Source organism: Dicentrarchus labrax, unplaced genomic scaffold (genome assembly GCF_905237075.1).
Source record: "Dicentrarchus labrax unplaced genomic scaffold, dlabrax2021, whole genome shotgun sequence".
Lineage (NCBI taxonomy): Eukaryota > Metazoa > Chordata > Actinopteri > Moronidae > Dicentrarchus > Dicentrarchus labrax.
Window position 1 is genome coordinate 1,762,691 of NW_026136719.1, and position 18,653 is coordinate 1,781,343.

Below are 18,653 nucleotides of genomic sequence, written 5' to 3' on the forward strand. Positions count from 1 at the left end.
TTATACCCCCCAAAATCAAAAAGGACTCACGACCCATCCTGAAGCTTTGCTACTGAGTGACAATGATGAATATTGATCTGATTGATTGATTTATTGTGATGATACCTGCAGAGTTTCAGCTGAGTCAGCTTGACGTCCATTCTATCCACCACGGCCGGCAGAGAGAAATCTTCCACCGGCAGCAGGGAGAAGCTGTTTCCCACCGTGATCAGACCCAGATCCACCACCACGGCATTGTGGGAGGTGGAGGACTGGGGGATGATGATGAGTGGAGCCTTCAGTTTGATGTCCATAGACAGACGGAAACTCTTTTGGGCCATGCCCCGAACGCTGGACGCTGCTTTCTCTGCAGCCTGAGCCGTTGCAGCGCTCAGAGCTTCTTTAGCCGTTTGGAAGTTATCGACGAACATCTAAAGAACAGAGTCGATCAGCAGTGAGACAACAACCAACCCCATGTCACATGATGAGAGAATCGCCATGAAGTCAGAGGGAGCCAATGTGAGGCATTCACTGCCTGGACAGAGTGTGCGGTTATTTCTGTTTCATAAACCGTCAGATGAAGAACCTCAGACTAACAAGAGTCATTCATCAGACGTCATATTACAGAGACGTCCTGACATAACTGTTTGGTAACCGTGGTAACTAGAGTTAGGACCTTATTAATAAGAAGCCATTACAGATAGGCAGTTCCTATGGGCCTCATGCTGGAAACGATATATGAACACATTTTAGTTTGTACCCACGATGTGTTGCTTTTTTGTTAGTACCGACTGATTTCTGGGATTCATCAGTTACATGTATTTATTTATTTATGCTTATGTCATTTTTTGTCCTTTATACACAACTAATGATGAAGTGGGATTCATTGTTCGGCTCCCAGAGTACGAGCAGATCTGGATGTTTCAGGAGGTTTGGTTCATTTTATTTTTTCACTTAAATGTGAGAAAATATAAAGAGAATGTCTCTGCATGAGGCCCAATAATTGCAGGAGGAATAATTGCCAAAGGGTTACTGAAACAAAAATGTTGTATTTGCAGGAGGGAAGTGAGGTCACACAGGCAGAGGTCATGTGAGGGGTAGGGGTTAATGATGGCAGCTGAGTGAGTTGCACAGCACTTATGGAGAAAGTGACTTTTGAGAACTATGGCATGTTGTGCATGAAGAGCATGACTTCCTGTTTGTTCTATTTTTTAAGGTGGTATTTTTGTCGATTCCACGACTAGAGAGCAGACGTGGAGTCGAGGATGAGGGTTAACCCTTTGACAGAAGGTGTGTCCTATTGACAACCTTAAACCAGATGATATTTAAGGTGGACTGAAGGTGCAGTGGAGTCGCTGAGTGAAGCTAAAGCAGAAGGTTTGATGTTGTACCTCATCAGCTGACGCATACTGAAAGCTAAAAGAAGCCTGAAAGGAAAAAAAGACATCAACAGGAAGACCAGAGATATGAGAGACTGTGGAGAAACATGTGACAACAAGTAAACAACAAACAACATGTTGAGATCTAACAAAAGTTACTGCTGCTTTTATTACAAACTACATATTCCTAATTATCCCTGAAGAGCCAATGACATTTTTATTTTGTGCCATATTATCAGATTAGCATGCTAATGCTAACTGGCGCCCAATCCTGACTGCACTAACATTAAGAAACAAAAGCCTGCATCCAAACTGCTCATTATTGTCTTTTTATACTTAACAGGGTCGGCTATGAAACAGCCTTAAAAAAACTATTATATTATTATTTATTTTTTTATATTTTTTATATTTTTTGATCTTGTCGCTGCTCATTGGCTTTTTGTTTGCCGGGATTTAAATAAAAAATATATATATTGTTTTTGGGGCTTTTTCCCTTTATTGGATAGGACAGATACATTTTTCAACTGAAGATAGACAGGAAGGGGGGTTGAGAGAGGGGATGACACTCAAAAGGGCAAAGGGCCACAGGTCAGATTCCATCCCTGGGCCACTGCAGCAAGGGCTCAGCCTTAGTACATCCGGCACCAGCTCTACCAGGTGAGCTATCCAGGCGCACTTTTGGCTCTCCACTGCTGTCTGAGCACCGACCAGAATTAATATTTAGTTGCTCTGTTATGGTTCAATAATGATCTTTACTGGACTGGAAATTCAACACCGAAGGTTCCAACAGTATTTAATCATTTCATTAAACATTTTTTAAAAAGACCTTATAGAAGAAAATAAGAAAAACATCAATATAAGAGGTGACTGCCAACAAATCATGGGACGGTATTCAAATGTAATGTCACCATTATCTTGGCCAACATAAATGCGATACAGACTACTATTGTGATATACAATAAACTCTTAGACTTCCTAAACATGGTGTGAAACACTGTTTCTCAGCAGTAATATGAACTTCATTGTGGGGGATTCCACGTGCCACACAGGATCAGGATTTTAGAGTGACCGGAACGAAGTGGGTCCTATCAAGAAATCAATATCTGTACATTAGTGAGCTAAACAGCTTTCTCAAGTCAAACCATGTGAGGATATTTACGATTATTGCAATAATTAATCGCAATATGGTAAATGGTAAATGGACCTGTACTTGTATAGCGCCTGTCTAGTCTTCCGACCGCTCAAAGCGCTTTTACACTACGTGCCACATTCACCCTTTCACACACATTCACTCAGTAATGGCAAAGTCCATCGAACAGAAACTAACATTCATACACACCCACACACTGATGCATGGCATCGGGAGCAATTTGGGGTTCAGTATCTTGCTCAACAATACTGGCACCAGGAGCCGGGGATCGAATCCACAACCTTCCGATTAAGGAACGACCCGCTCTACCTCTGAACCACAGCCGCCCTAATATATATTATTAGTAATATACTTATCAGAGTTTTTTATTGCGATAATATTGTATATCGCCAGATTCCTACCCCAAGCTGTTGAATGGTAGCGTAAATATGAGCTGATGTCAGCAGTCACTTGAAACTAAAGTGCCACTGAACTACTGAATCTACACTATATAAACACTGATTAATTTTACAGCTCAAAGCTAACAGTGATTTTCTTTTAAAGTGATCAGACAAACAACATGATAGACTCACTACAAACTGTTAAACAAATATAGAAACTGATGAAAACACAAACCACCAATCAGGATGTTAAAGGTAAACCTGTGTATATATTACACTGTTTATGTGTACATATGTATGTATTTATGTGTGTGTATATATATATATATATATACACACACACACACACACACACACACACACGTATATATATGTGTGTATGTATGTATGTATGTATATATGTATGTATGTATGTATGTATAAAATCCTACCAGCAGGGACATGAGGAACTTGTGCAGGTAGACAATCTGAATACAGCCCAGACGCATCGTGACCTTCCCGTCCACCTTTGACGTGTCGCTGTACCCATCCCCCTCCGTAACCCCCGGAAACAAGGACAGTTTGAAGCTGAAAACCTCCTCACCCATGATGGACACTGCCTGCAGTGGGGAGGAAGGAAGGGGGAAGCAGGTCAGCATCATCTCATAGAGCTGCTGCTATTATCCCTACTACAAGTGACAATGGGAATCAGAATCAGAAATACTTTATTGATCCCCAGGAAGAAATCTGTTCAATAGATAATAGAAACATTACAGTGTTCAGACCTTTCTGTGGATGGTGTTGGGATTGATGTCTGTGACCACGATGTCCCTGAGTCGGGCAAACACCTCCGTCTCCTTCGCCTGCACCAACACTGATGCATCGATTCCTGCAGGGCGGGTAACAGTTAGGGTCTCTTCAATCTATAATGTGTAACATTTCCTCATTGAACAGTGTATAAACTCTAGAGCTATGTTCTATATGGAGTTCATTCAATCAATAATCTATAATCATTAAACAGTGTAGTTCTATATGTAGCTGATTCAATCAATAATCTATAATCAATAAACAGTGTATAAACTCTAACTCTATGTTCTATATGTAGCTGATTCAATCAATAATCTATAATCAATAAACAGTGTATAAACTCTAGAGCTATGGCCCCTTAGTGGCAGAAATGGAAGCGTGTTTTCAAACCTTGGACTCTGATGTCGGCGATGCTGCGGCGATCGTCACACACCTCCACGTGGAAACAACCCAACATGGCGAAGAGCTTGAAGCTGAACACGCCGCCATCTTTGGCTCCTTTAGACGCTGCAGAGACACAACGAGTCAGAGACACTTCAGACATACCGACACACCTGTGGGCGGACGGCATGCACTCACCCGTCTGGCCCTGTCCTCTCTTCTCCACCTGTCTTTTGGTGTCTCGGTCACGGGCGGTGGTGAGTTGCGGCGGCACGGCGCTGTTCAGGTAGTTGATGGTAGACAGCAGAGCTTTAGTGTGAAGGAGGAAGTCCAGAGAGGAAAACTCCACCTGAAACAGCAGCAGGTAAACAGCTGTGAACACCTGACTGTCACATACAACCTGTCGCTATAGAAATGCCCTCCACCCACCTTCAGGGTTTGCTCAGTGTTGTTGAACAGAGTCTGGAAGCTGGGACCACTGGGGTCGGCCTGCAGGACACACAAACATGATCTGGAATCAGTGTTGAGTCCTAAACTGTATTTATACGTAGAATGCATTTAAAAATCACAATTGTGATAAAACTACGTTCTTTAGATTGATCCAGGTGAGCGTGTTTGTGCTCACCTTGATGAACTCCACCTTCAGCAGGTCGGAGCCCTGCTGCTCTGAGGAGCTGATCAGGTGGAGAGGACGATTCCTGCCGTCTGAGGAGCAAACACATTCAAACACATAACTAGGGCTGACTCCTGCTGGTCGATATGCTCTCATTCGATTCTCATTAGTCGGAGAAAAGCACTTTGTAATCGTTATTATTGGGCAGACTAGACTAGACTATTATTTCTAGTGTTAAATCTAATCTAAATAATACGTGTGGCTATGAAACATTATCTGGATATAATATGACTGTAAACATTTAAGTATATTTAGTTGAACCTGAGGAGCTCATATAAAGCTGTATGAAAGGACTCCAGGTTTCGGTTTTTACTAACCAGCCAATCAGGGATCATTAGATCATTCATTTTAAACAGATTGCAGTCATCAGTCCGCTCTGCTGTAAAGGTTTCCATCATGTTACCTGGTACGTCGCAGTAGTCCAGTGTGACTCGGCGCAGGTATGAAGTGACACTCAGGTCAAAGCTCCGCCTCTTCCCTTCAGCTCCCAGCTGACAGACGCTGAAGGACAGGACCGTCTTCTCCTGGTCCACCTGCCGGGTTAGCTCCAACAGCACCTAAACACACCACACACACACACACACACACACACTCACTCGTCTCACATGGCTTTAAGCTCCGCCCCCTTTGAGTCACATGATGACCTGACTGAAAAACAAATAAACAAACAAACCTCTTTGACTTCAAACTTGAAGTGAAGGTCAGTGAGTTCCTCCAGAGCCGAGCGCTGGTGATCTTCATCTGTGGACTGCTCACTGGCATCTTCATCAGAATCTAAAGCACAAATAATAATACAAATACAAGAGTTTAATAGCAAAAAACAAATAAACATAAAATGTTTTTATATGAATTACTAAAATTAACAAACACATCTTCAATTAAAGCTGCAAGCAGCGTTGGGCGGGACCTCGCACTCCATGCAACTCGGGGCGTGCTGTGGCCGCGTCACGTGCCATCGTTACACGTGCGGACCAAAACATGAAATTTCACGTAAATCAGTTCAAAACTGCCACGCAGCGCTTACTTCCTGTTGCCAGTAGGTGGCGCTATCACTATGTCTTAATATTGTCATGTAGACAAGTTCAGGGCGGGACTGTTATAACACACGTTTCATTGAGATTGGACCACGTACGCTGAAGTTATGAGGACGTGTTCAGGGCGAGACTGTTACAGAATATATGAAGTTTATTGGAGATTGGACATTGCACACTGAAGTTATGAGTGCTGTTTTATGGCGAATTGGCTGAATTCGACAATTCGTCACTGGCACGGTCATTTCACGTAACTCAGCTCAAAATCACCACGCAACGCTTACTTCCTGTTGCCAGTAGGTGGCGCTATCACTATGTCTGAATGTTGTCATGTAGACATGTTCAAGTTGAGGGTGTTATCAAACACGTGAAGTTTCACTGAGATTGGACCACGTACGCTGAAGTTATGAGGACGTGTTCAGGGCAAAACTGTTTCAGAATATATTAAGTTTATTGGAGATTGGACATTGCACACTGAAGTTATGAGTACTATTTTATGGCGAATATGCTGATATTGACAAGTTGTCACTGGCACGCGGTTTGATGTACAGTCACAAATAGCTCAACTTTTCAATCAGTTTGTATGACCACGGAATTCAAAATGGCCAACTTTGACGGCACGCCACGGACACACCCTTCAATATACATGCACAAATAGCACAACTTTTAATCAGCACCATTTTTTGACTGTACTCACAAATTTTGAAGCATATCCGATAAATTCCCTAGGAGTAGTTTGTTCAAATACAACGCAAAAAGTTCGCCGAAAGTGAAAATCCAAGTCAAAATGGCCAACTTCCTGTGGGGTTTCGGGTATGGGTCCAAATGGCTTTTTTGTACGTCCCGGCATGTTACACATGCCTACCGAGTTTCGTACATATCGGTGAAACGTGGCGCCGGGGCTGCTTTTTTTTAATCCTCTAGGGGGCACTACAAACACGACAAACATGTTTTTTTGTATGTGAGATTCAGGCACCACTCTACGCCAACTTTGACCTCACGCCACACACAACTTTTAATCAGCACCATTTTTTGACTGTACTGACCAATTTTGAAGCAGATCTGATAAATTCCCTAGGAGAAGTTCATTCAAATACAACGCAAAAAAAACACCGAAAATGCACACGGAATTCACTATGGCCAAATTTGAGGGCACGCCACAGACACGCCCTTTAATGTACATGCACAAATAGCACAACTCTTAATCAGGACCACTTTTTGACTGTACTGACCAATATTGAAGCCGATCCGATAAATTCCCTAGGAAGAGTTCATTCAAGTACAACGCGATAAGTTCGCCGAAAGTGAAAATGAAAATCAAAATGGCCAACTTCCTGTGGGGTTTCGGGTATGGGTCCAAGAGGCTTTTTTGTACGTCCCGGCATGTTGCACGTGCCTACCGAGTTTCGTACATATCGGTGAAACGTGACGCCGGGGCAGCTGTTTTTTTATCCTGTAGGGGGCACTACACACACGACAAACACAATTTTTGGTATGTGAGCTTCAGGCACCACTCTACACGTGCCCTGTGAATTTCATATTCATAACTATTACGGTCTCCGCACAGTGATTTATCATGCCAAAAGAGCGCCACCTAGTGGCATATTTTTTACTCCTTTTTAAGTGAGCCTCAGAGAGGCATGGGGAAGCATCGTACCAAGTTTCATCTCAATCACACATACCGTTGCAGAGATATAAACTTATTCATTTTAAAGAGCGCCACCTAGTGGCGATGGCCTGAAATTGTGCACAGTGCTTAAGGAAGACATGTGGAACTATGGACCCAAGTTTGGTGTCAATCGAACATACCAATGTGGAGAAATGGTCCACTTCCTTTTTTGACAAAAAATCCACAGGAAGTTAGAATTTTATAGCATTCTTATTTTTTTAAATTTCAAAAATGTTCAAATTACTCTTTTTGCCAGGGCAGTCCCCAGGTGCTAGGTGAAAGATTTTGTGCGAATCGGACAAGGCGTGTAGGAGAAACACGAACACGACATTTCGCGCTCTAGAAAAAAAAAATTCTAGGAGGAAGTGGGAAGTTTTTTGAATGTGCAACAAACTATGCAGAAGTTATTAGCCTAAACGCATTTTTTATGATAGTAGCGCCACCTAGCGGCAGACCCGAAAGCGACGCATGTAATATCCCCATTTTCACCAGGCCTGACAACTTTGCCAATTAAATTTAACTTTTCGTATATGTTCAGTGGGGCAAAAATGCAGTCAATGGGGGCTAAGAAGAAGAAGAAGAAGAAGAAGAAGAAGAAATCGAGCAAAAACAATAGGGACCTCCAGCGGTCGCTGGCTCGGTCCCTAATAATCGCAGCACAGACCTGTTTCCATGGCATCCAGGAGAACGGGGTGAAGGCTGAGCACTCGCGGTCTGGCCTCCGCCAACGACAGCACCTGCAGCAGGAAACACACCCAAATATAGTGACTCTATCACTCCTCAAACTTTGGTTTGAATTTGGTTCTGAACGCTTGAGTCTGAGTGGTGTGTTTATTTCAGTGGGCGTGGCTACAGAGAGACGGGGCTGTACTAAGTGTACCTTTTCTGTGGGGGTGGAGGGGGTGGAGCCCATGTTGGGCAGTGGGATGCTGTCGACCAGGTCCAGAACACTCCGGATCTTCTGGTCCGAGATCTTAACATGCAGCAGTGGCAGCTCCCCCGACACCTTGAACCTGAAGCACAAACAGCCCAGAAATATTGACACGTACAGGTGAGTGAGCAGAGAGATTGGACACCTGTCCACAGGTCAGAGTCATACCTGGGCATCCTGACATCCTTGTCCACCATACACTTGGCCAGCTGGACAGTGAAGTCCATTGGCTGGAGGATGTGTTGAACTGATGAACCCTGCAGCCGAGCCGACTTCCATGCCTCACCTGGAATTAATCAATCAATGAGGACTTCCAGGCTGTTGTGTATTAGTTGTGTGTGTGTGTGTGTGTGTGTGTGTGTGTGTGTGTGTGTTAGTTGTGTACCTGACTTGCTGTAGAGAACCTGGACTCTTCTTAGCTCCACATTGTATCTCTCGTAGGCTCGATCCATAATTTCCTCCAGAGAGGAGAAGGAGGACGAAGACGAACTGAGACCACTTTGCTCAACACTGTTCAACTACACACGTGTGTATGATTATGATCAGTCAATCAATCAATCTACTATGTATCAATCAATCAGTGAAAAGGTTAACACACACAGCTGAACAATAAAACTACCTGGAAGCAGCCGAAGTCTACGATGATCAGGTCTGACGTGTTGCTGTAGAAACCAGACTTTGGTACCAGCAGGTAGGATGGTTTCAGGTCAATCCTCAGGTCCAGGACCTTCCTGGTCTCAATGATATGAGACAAACCTACAGAGACCAGAATCCATCAGTCTTGATGAGGATTAGACTGTTCCTTACTGAATCAACTGAACCCAAACTCCATCAAACTTCTTTGTTGTGTGCAGTTGGACGGAGGGAGGTATGGTATCTGGGGTACCACTTGGGCCGTGGGCAGGTGCATCCTCAAGTAGATAAGACAGCAGCAATTGCAGCAAGCCCACGGCCCAAGACCAAAAAGGAGGTGAGGTGGTTCTTGGGGCTGGCAGGTTATTACCAGTGGTTCATTTCCCACTTCGCAGACTTGACCAGCCCCCTGACCGACCTTACCCGGAAGGGTGCCTCAGATCCGGGACAGTGGACGGAGCAGTGTCAGCTGGTGTTTGAGAGGGTGAAAGAAACCCTCTGTGGGAGGCCTCTCCTAAACACACCTAACTTTTCTCTACCTTTTATCCTGCAGACTGATGGTTCGAACAGGGGGCTGGGGGCCGTTTTGTCTCAGCGGGTGCAGGGAGTCGACCGGTGTTATACATCAGTCGGAAGCTGTCGCAGAGAGAGTCGCGGTACAGCACAATCGAAAAAGAGTGCTTGGCTATCTGGTGGGCGATCAAGGCTCTGCGTTACTACCTGCTGGGGCACTCATTCACCCTCTGTTCGGACCATGCTCCCCTCCAGTGGCTCCACAGCATGAAAGATGCCGATGCCTGGATCACTCGGTGGTATCTGGCTTTGTAGCCGTTTGAGGTCAGATTGATTCATAGGCCGGGGGCTCAGATGGCTTTGTCTCCTGCTCCCATGGGGGGGGAGTAGGTTAGGCTGGATGGCTCCCCAGCCAAAGTCAGGCGGTGGGGGTATGTGGAGATGGGTGTAAACGGTAAATAGACCTGTACTTGTATAGCGCCTTTCTAGTCTTCCGACCGCTATTACACTACATGGCACATTCACCCTTTCACACACATTCACTCAAACAGAAACTAACTCATTCATACAGATTCACACACCGATACACGGCATCGGGAGAAATTCGGGGTTCAGTATCTTGCTCAAGGATACTTTGACATGTGGCACCAGGAGCCGGGGATCGAACCAACAACCTTAGGGGACGACCCACTCTGCCACAGCCGCCCCTAACCACAGCCACCTAAGGTGTGGTTTACACTAAGCTGCAGGAGAGAGAGGCACTCGGGAGCATAAAGGTCACATCCTTTGACCCTCATCCCTACATAGAAACACTTAGAAATCAGTCCACAGGCAGCAGAGGAACAAAGCTACGCTACAACCCGTTTACTCAATGCTAACACAAAAATAAAATGATGTACAATCTGACATATGGAAGCTTAAGAATGAAACTGACCTGTGGCAGTTTTCTCTTTGATCTCCTCCAGTTTGGAGAGCGTGGCCGACGTCAGGACCTCCAGATCGACACCTTTCCCCATCTTAAAGAACTCGGCCAAACTGTTGACAGTGAGCTGGAGGACGAACAGCAGGAAACACATTTCACTTATGAGTTATTAAACACATGAAAACAAGACAGGAACGATCTGGTTGGAGGTCAGATTGTGGATCGTGTTTACCGCATCGTAGATGATCTCAACAGGCTGAGAGTGGACTCTGAGCAGCTGGTCAGCGGCGCTCTCCTCTGGGTTCAATTCAAACACAACACTGAGCAGAGAGGAAGAGCAGTCTCCCACTGAGGCGATGAGCGATGGTACCGCCCCCTGCTGCTGTAAACCTGTAACAAACCAGTGCTGCAACGCCGCCTCAACCCTACAGGACGACACACAACACATGTACAACACAACCACTACAGGGGATCAACCTGTGGCATTTGGTTATAGGATGTGGGGGGGTCACCTGAAGGCCTGGGCTCCAGGTCTCTGAGAGATTTTGGTGCTGAGGTCGATCATCTGGACTTTGAGGATCTCTGGGACCTCCGGCTGCTCTCTGACCGTCACCGATGTCCTGAACAGCTGGAAGGTAACGACCACAGCAACGTACTGCGCGCACACACACACACACACAGAGTCTGAACAGTAATATATACAGTTTGTCCAATAGATAGAGGAAAAGTTCATCCTCTGAGGAGCTCAGGACATTTCATAGAAAATACTGAAAATATCAAGTTTATCCTGAAGGCTTCAGTGTCTTTAAATCCTGAATTGTAGACAATTTCAGGACAATGTAGGAATAACAAAAGGGAACAAAGGGACTCTTCATGTTTTCCACTGGGAACTCTGACTGACTCCATCTGTGGAATATGAGCTGAGCTCATTAGAGCAGATGGTAATAATAGTTCACATATTACTAGTGCTAGCTAGCTAGGACATGGTATTAATGTGCTAAAGTGCTATTTGAAAAGTGTCCTGAGATAACTTGTTATGAATTGGCGCTATACAAATAAAATTTAATTGAATTAAACCTCACAAAATAATTCTTAATGACTTTCAACCTTTTACACATTAAACAATCAGAAATCCAGACTGAATGTAATAAATGAGATGTAGTCAGAAAGAAGACACTTCCAGGATCTGCAGTCTACAGGGCAGAGGTCAAATAACTGCTCATAATTTTTAAGCCATGACAATTACTAAGAGAATGCATATTTAATAAGCACATAACTGCTGTTCTTCTAAAAACACATTTGGCCGGACGGTCAAAAACTTTTAAGCCATTTCAGTTTCCTCAGTTTCATTGTTAGCGTAGTTACTGCGGTTAGCCTCTAGAAGGCAGTAGAGAGCATGAATACAACAGCAGCAGCAGGTGTGCTCACCTGTTTGGGTAAAGCAAGGTTGTGAGAGCTGCCACTGTAGCCGATGGCAGTGTAGAGTTTTTCTTTTTCCTCAGCTGTAATGAGATCGTCCAACCCTGAACCTGAAGTACAGAGAAATATACAGTCAAGCCTGAAATTATTCATACCCCTGGCAAATTTTGACTTAAAGTTACTTTTATTCAACCAGCAAGGTTTTTTCTTGATTGGAAATGACACAGGCGTCACCAAGAATATAATAAGACGATGTACAAGAGGCATCATTGTGGAAAAAATTATTTCTCAGCTTTTATTTACATCTGAACAAAAAGTGGCATGTCCAAAATTATTCATACCCTTCTCAATAATCAATAGAAAAGCCTTTACTGGCTATTACAGCAATCAAAGTATTCCTATAATTGCTGAGCAGCTTTTTGCATGTCTCCACTGGTATTTTTGCCCATTCATCTTTAGCGATGAGCTCCAACTCTTTCAGGTTGGAGGGTCTCCTTGCCATCACCCTGATCTTTAGCTCCCTCCACAGATTCTCAATTGGATTCAAGTCAGGACTCTGACTGGGCCACTGCAAAACATTAATGTTTTTGTCCGCTAACCATTTCTTCACCACTTTTGCTGTGTGTTTTGGGTCGTTGTCGTGCTGAAATGTCCACTGGTGCCCAAAGCCAAGTTTCTCTGCAGACTGCCTGATGTTGTTGAGAATCTTGATGTATTGCCCTTTTTTTATGGTGCCGTTTACTGTGATTAGGTTCCGTGGTCCATTAGCTCAAAAACACCCCCAAAGCAGGTTCCCACCACCATGTTTGACAGTGGGGATGGTGTTCTTAGGGTTGAAGGCTTCTCCTTTTTTACGCCAAATGAAGGATACATCATTGTGGCCAAACAATTCGATTTTTGTTTCATCTGATCTTAAAACAGAAGACCAGAAGTCTTCTTCTTTGTCCAGATGAGCATTTTCAAAGGCCAAGCGGGCTTTTGTGTGCCTTATCTGGAGAAATGGTGTGCTCCTTGGTCTGTGTCTGTGGAACCCAGCCGTGTGCAGTGTCCGTTGGACTGTCTGCCTTGAGACGTTGCCACCAGCAGAGCCCAGATTCACCGGGATTCTTTCTTTTTCACCTCTCTCACTATCCTCCTGGCCAGCACAGGTGTCACTTCTGGCTTCCGACCACATCCCCTGAGATTTCCCACAGTGCGGAACGTCTTGTATTTTTTAATAATACTTTGCACTGTAGCCACTGGAACTTGAAAACATTTAGATATGGCCTCATAGCCCTTTCCTGACTTGTGAGCAGCCACAATGCGCAGCCGCAGGTCCTCAGTGAGCTCCTTTGTCTTAGCCATGACTGTCCACAAACCAACTGCAGAGAGCTGCTGTTTTTCACCTGTTGAGTTGATTAAAACAGCTGTTCCCAATGAATCAGGGTCATTAGGATCCTTTAGAACAGCTTGGACTATTGGGAATGGTATAAAACTTTGGATTTTCCCACTGTGACAGTTTGCAAAGGGTATGAATAATTTTGGACATGCCACTTTTTGTTCTATTGTAAATAAAAGAGAAATATTTTTTCCACAATGATGCCTCTTGTACAAATCGTCTATGTCACATATCTTACCAACTATTTTGTATATGCACCAGTAAATAATAATCACATTTTTTAATGAGCTAAAACAAAAGACGCGGGATCTCGTTGGTTGTCTCACTTACTCTCTGTCTCCTTGCTCTCCTCTGGCTCCTGCTCCTCCTTCTTGGCCTTTCTACCAAAGAAGCTGCTGAAGAAACCTCCACCTCCTCCTTGCTTCTGCCCCGGCGCCTTCTTCCCCACCACCTTTTGTCCTGACCTGATGACCTGGAGGAGGAAGAGGAGAGGGTCATGTTGGGTTAAAATGGTCAATAATTAAACTGAACTCAGGTCTCAGTCTTCATCGTCTTAACCTCCATCTGGGCCTGCTGCCGGCCCAACGTGATGTTGAAGACGTCCAGAACTTTCTCCAGATCCTGAAACAGACGGACCGCAGTCAGCAGGTCAGACCCAAACACCAATCAGCTCTAGTGGTCTGCTTGTTAAACATACTGTCAGATATTCTATTATATTCACTGTTTCTTATTGACTCTCAAAGTGCTTAAAGAACTAATCGATAAACTAATTGATAAATCAGCTCTGCTCTGATGCTGCTGTACATTTAGAAGAGTCACCTGGATGTTGTGCTCCGTGTCCTGGTTCGGCTTGTTCTGGCTCAGCAGTTTGGTCTTGTAGGTGGTCTTGTAGGCCTTCAGGTTCTCTCGGTGCTGTTTGATGTTGGACCAGGACCACATGTGACTGCAGCGTCTGATGTGGACCTCCATAATGCCATTGAAGGCGTACCTCCACCTGGCACAGAAACAACATCATCTACCTGTCTCACATGGTACCTGTGCTCCTCCTGTGGCGCTCGTCCTCTGGTACCACTCTCAAATATCTCTTTCTAAAACTAGATTCAGTAGAAACTGTTCAGGTTTAACTGACCAGAGTTTGGGGCTGCTCTGAACTGAGACGTCAGGCCTGAATTTCCTGTAGGGGGCATTCTTCACCATGCAGTCGATGGACTCCAGCAGCTCCACCATGGTCAGATACTGCAGAGGACCACATCAACACATCAGAAACCTGCACAGTATTAAGGCTAAAACCTGGTTTCAGCTGGAATCCACCTGTAAATACAATGTAAATCACCACAGACACACACTCAGACCACTTCCTGAGGTGGACTGGGACTCATCAGACCACATTTTAAACGTTTTAAACTCTAATGAGTCCTGGTCCACAGTGAAGCAGCTCCTCCTCACTGATGTCCTGTAAAACACAGAAACTGTCTGACTGTATCTGATCTGAGATCAGCAGCAGCTGTTTGTGAACTCACTGAACTAATAACCTCAATATCACCCTACTCCATTTAAAAATCACTCAGTTTTACACTCATTAGTTTACATATTATTAGACTTATTATCAGCTTATATTGTGTTATTAGTTATTATCTATATTCTATATATTATATGTTATTAAAGTCATTAGTAGTTCATATTATATATTATTAGTTTATATTACATATATTTTATGTTATTAGAGTTAGTGAGTGAGGAGAACCGCTGTCTAATTCAATTCAATTCAATTTTATTTGTATAGCGCCAATTCATAACAGAAGTTATCTCAGGACACTTTTCAAATAGAGCAGGTCTAGACCGAACTATAGTCTACCACACATTGTTAATTATTTCTTGTAAACATTAAGTTGTTCCTGAGTTATTTCCTGCTTGTTGTCTGGTCCAACGTTCTCTCCTATGTCCACTGTCAGCAGCCTGCTGGACGCACGCTGTTACTGTCTCACCTGTGTGTCTGTCTCACCTGTGGTTTGGTCATCTCGATGGCAATGTTCTGCACCTCCAGGTGCAGATTAGCTTTTGGAGTTTTCAGTTCCAGCTCAGCGGTCGGGTTGATGCACATTTTAGCCGAAGCGAAGATCGGCTTAAAAACTATAAACAAACCAAGCAACCAATCACTGACAGGTTCATATGGATCACACAACCAGACGATTATAAATACATCTAAAAAGATCAATATTCCGATACACTGATATCTGACTGACACTACAGGACCCTGTGAGGGTCAAACTGTGCTGAGAGAAAAACATCCTGTTAAAATGTAAAGACACATTTCATATATACAAATACATGTATACACAGTGCTGGGAAAAAGTATTTGCTGTATTTCTTATTTTTTTGCATATTTGTCACAAACGTTAATATTGGACAAAGATAACCAATGTAAAAAAAAAATGGGATAACTGTCAATGAGTCTTTCACGTCGCTATGGAGGAATTGTAAAGGACACGAACTGATGGTTGGACATTCTCCTTCAGAATTTTCTGGTAGAGAGCAGAACTCATGGTTCCATTAATTACTGCAAGTTGTCCAGGTCCTGAAGCAGCAAATCAGCCCTAGACCATCACACTACCACCACCATGTTTGACTGTTGGTATGATGTTCTTTTTATGAAATGCTGCTTTAGTTTTACATCAGATGTAACAAAAAGTTCAACTTTTGTCTCATCAGTCCACAGAATATTTCCCCAAAAGACTTGGGGATCATCAAGATGTTTTTGTGAGACAAGTCTTTGTGTTATTTTTGGTCAGCAGGGGTTTTCTCCCTGGACTCTCCCATGGATGCCATTTTTGCCCAGTCTCTTTCTTATTGTTGAATCATGAACCCCGACCTTAACTGAGGCAAGTGAGGCCTGCAGTTCTTTAGATGTTGTTCTGGGTTCTTCTGTGACCTCCTGGATGAGTCCTCAATGCACTCTTAGAGTAAAACTGTTTTCTCCATTAACGGCTCTCACCGTGGTTCGCTGGAGTTCCAAAGCCTTAGAAATGGCTTATAGATGTCAATGATTTTGTTTCTCATATTCTCTTGAATTTCTTTACATTGCACTGAACTCAGCTTTCCAAAAAATGTGGTTAATCACAGTTAATTCATGATTTAACAAGGGGGGGCAATTACTTTTTCACATAGGGCCAGGTGTGTTTGAATAGCTTTTGTCCCTTAATAAATGAAATCAACATTTAAAAACTGCATTTTGTATTTACTCGGGTTATCTTTGTCCTATAATAAAATTTGTTTTGTGACAAATATGGATAAAAATAAGAAATCACTAAGGGGGCAAATACTTTTTCATCACACTGTATACTAGCAGTTTGACCCTCACAGGGAACCGTGGTGTCAGTCACTATACATATATATATATATATATATATATATATATATCGATAGATAGATAGATAGATATGTATATCTGTGTATAAAAGAAAGATTGAACTCACTGTACTGATAGTGAGGAAGCTCCTGATCTTTACTGCTAATCCCATGCTTCAGCTGACCCTGCAGAGGGGAGAGAGAGAGAGAGAGAGAGAGAGAGAGAGAGAGAGAGAGACACACACACAGAGAGGACCATCTTTTACATACAATGCCATCCCACAAGCAACAAAGGACGCAGATTAACTTCTGCATTAATCGAAGCGAAGCCAGCGGCCATAGTTAAATGTATCCCTGGGGCCAGAGCGGGCGACATTGAATCAAATTTAAAACTGCTGGCTAAAGATAAACGTAAATACAGTAAGATTGTTATCCACGTCGGCGGTAACGACACCCGTTTACGCCAATCGGAGGTCACTAAGATTAATGTGGAGTCGGTGTGTAACTATGCTAAGACAATGTCGGACACCGTAGTTTTCTCTGGACCCCTCCCCAATGTGACCAGTGATGACATGTATAGCCGCATGTCGTCATTCCACCGCTGGCTGTCGAGGTGGTGTCCAGCAAACGATGTGGGCTTCATTGATAACTGGAAGCCTTTTTGGGGAAAACCTGGTCTGATTAGGAGAGACGGCATCCATCCCACTTTGGATGGAGCGGCTCTCTTATCTAGAAATATGGCGAAGTTTATTTCTAAAACCTGACAGTCCAGAGTTAGGACCAGGAAGCAGAGCTGCTGTCTTACACACTCCTCTGCGCTTTCTTTAGAACAGTCACCCACCCAAAACCCCATAGAGACTGTGTCTGTCCCCCGACCACCTAAATTATTTAAAGAAATAAAAACAAGAGGAGTTCAACATAAAAATCTAATAAAAATTAAAACCAACTCCTCAGTAGCACAAAATAAGAGAATGAAATGTGGGCTGTTAAATATCAGGTCTCTGTCCTCTAAAGCTGTTCTAGTGAATGAATTAATATCAGATTATGATATTGATTTACTTTGTCTTACTGAGACCTGGTTGTCCCACGATGAGTATGTTAGCCTAAATGAATCCACACCCCCCAGTCATATTAATACTCACATTCCTCGAGGCACAGGCCGAGGAGGTGGAGTAGCAGCTATATATGATTCGAGCGTTTTAATGGACCCTAAACCTAAACTAAATTATAATTCATTTGAAAGCCTTGTTCTTAGTCTTTCTCACCCAAACTGGAAAACACTGCAGCCAGTTCTATTTGTTATAGTGTACCGTGCTCCTGGACCGTACTCTGATTTTATATCTGAATTTTCAGAGTTTCTATCAAGCTTAGTCCTTAAATCAGATAAAGTAATTATTGTAGGTGATTTTAATATTCATGTGGATGTTGACAATGACAGCCTTAGTAATGCATTTATATCATTAATAGACTCAATTGGCTTCTGTCAGAGTGTAAATAAACCAACTCATTGTTTTAATCACACTCTTGACCTTGTTTTATCATATGGCATTGATATTGAACATTTAATAGTCTTCCCACATAATCCTTTCCTATCTGACCATTATTTAGTAACTTTTGAATTCATACTATTAGATTATAAGCCATTAGGCAAAACTTCCTACAGCAGATGTCTATCTGACAGTGCTGTAGCTAAATTTAAGGAGGAGATTCCTTCAGTGTTCAATTCAATGCCATGTCTGAATTTAACAGAGTCCTATAACAACTTTAGTCCCTCTGAAATTGATAATCTTGTCGATAGTGCTACAGGCTCACTACAATCAACATTAGACTCTATCGCTCCTATAAAAAGGAAATTATTAAAACATAGGAGACTAGCACCTTGGTATAACCACCAAACCCGCCAGTTAAAGCAAATAGCTAGGAAATCTGAAAGGAAATGGCGCTCTTCCAAATTATCAGAATATCGCTCAAATTGGCAAGATGATCTTAAGATTTATAGAAAGGCCCTCCGTAATGCCAGAGGAGCCTATTACTCAGCACTAATAGAAGAAAATAAGAACAACCCTAGGTTCCTCTTCAGCACT

The 18,653-nt window shown here is 43.2% G+C and overlaps 1 protein-coding gene across 11 annotated transcripts in view; it reads right to left on the reverse strand.

Annotated features, from left to right (window-relative positions):
* Nucleotides 1–18,653, reverse strand: part of vps13c (vacuolar protein sorting 13 homolog C) — an 81,696-nt gene that overhangs the window by 49,150 nt on the left and 13,893 nt on the right. For 8 of the 11 annotated variants that reach the window (XM_051378094.1, XM_051378089.1, XM_051378093.1 and 5 more), the window contains 25 exons: nt 16,698–16,755; nt 15,227–15,354; nt 14,354–14,460; nt 14,044–14,218; nt 13,783–13,845; nt 13,555–13,696; nt 11,856–11,956; nt 10,940–11,082; nt 10,660–10,852; nt 10,440–10,554; nt 8,979–9,115; nt 8,745–8,877; nt 8,528–8,645; nt 8,309–8,441; nt 8,093–8,165; nt 5,402–5,502; nt 5,132–5,285; nt 4,681–4,760; nt 4,485–4,544; nt 4,254–4,404; nt 4,065–4,181; nt 3,653–3,756; nt 3,320–3,487; nt 1,371–1,406; nt 106–410 (listed from right to left, as the gene is read on the reverse strand). In XM_051378094.1, the coding sequence (XP_051234054.1) occupies nt 106–410; nt 1,371–1,406; nt 3,320–3,487; nt 3,653–3,756; nt 4,065–4,181; nt 4,254–4,404; nt 4,485–4,544; nt 4,681–4,760; nt 5,132–5,285; nt 5,402–5,502; nt 8,093–8,165; nt 8,309–8,441; nt 8,528–8,645; nt 8,745–8,877; nt 8,979–9,115; nt 10,440–10,554; nt 10,660–10,852; nt 10,940–11,082; nt 11,856–11,956; nt 13,555–13,696; nt 13,783–13,845; nt 14,044–14,218; nt 14,354–14,460; nt 15,227–15,354; nt 16,698–16,755 (3,095 nt within the window). The remainder of the gene's footprint in view (nt 1–105; nt 411–1,370; nt 1,407–3,319; nt 3,488–3,652; nt 3,757–4,064; nt 4,182–4,253; nt 4,405–4,484; nt 4,545–4,680; nt 4,761–5,131; nt 5,286–5,401; nt 5,503–8,092; nt 8,166–8,308; nt 8,442–8,527; nt 8,646–8,744; nt 8,878–8,978; nt 9,116–10,439; nt 10,555–10,659; nt 10,853–10,939; nt 11,083–11,855; nt 11,957–13,554; nt 13,697–13,782; nt 13,846–14,043; nt 14,219–14,353; nt 14,461–15,226; nt 15,355–16,697; nt 16,756–18,653) is intronic. The other 3 variants (XM_051378099.1, XM_051378098.1, XM_051378091.1) reach the window with 1 other exon arrangement.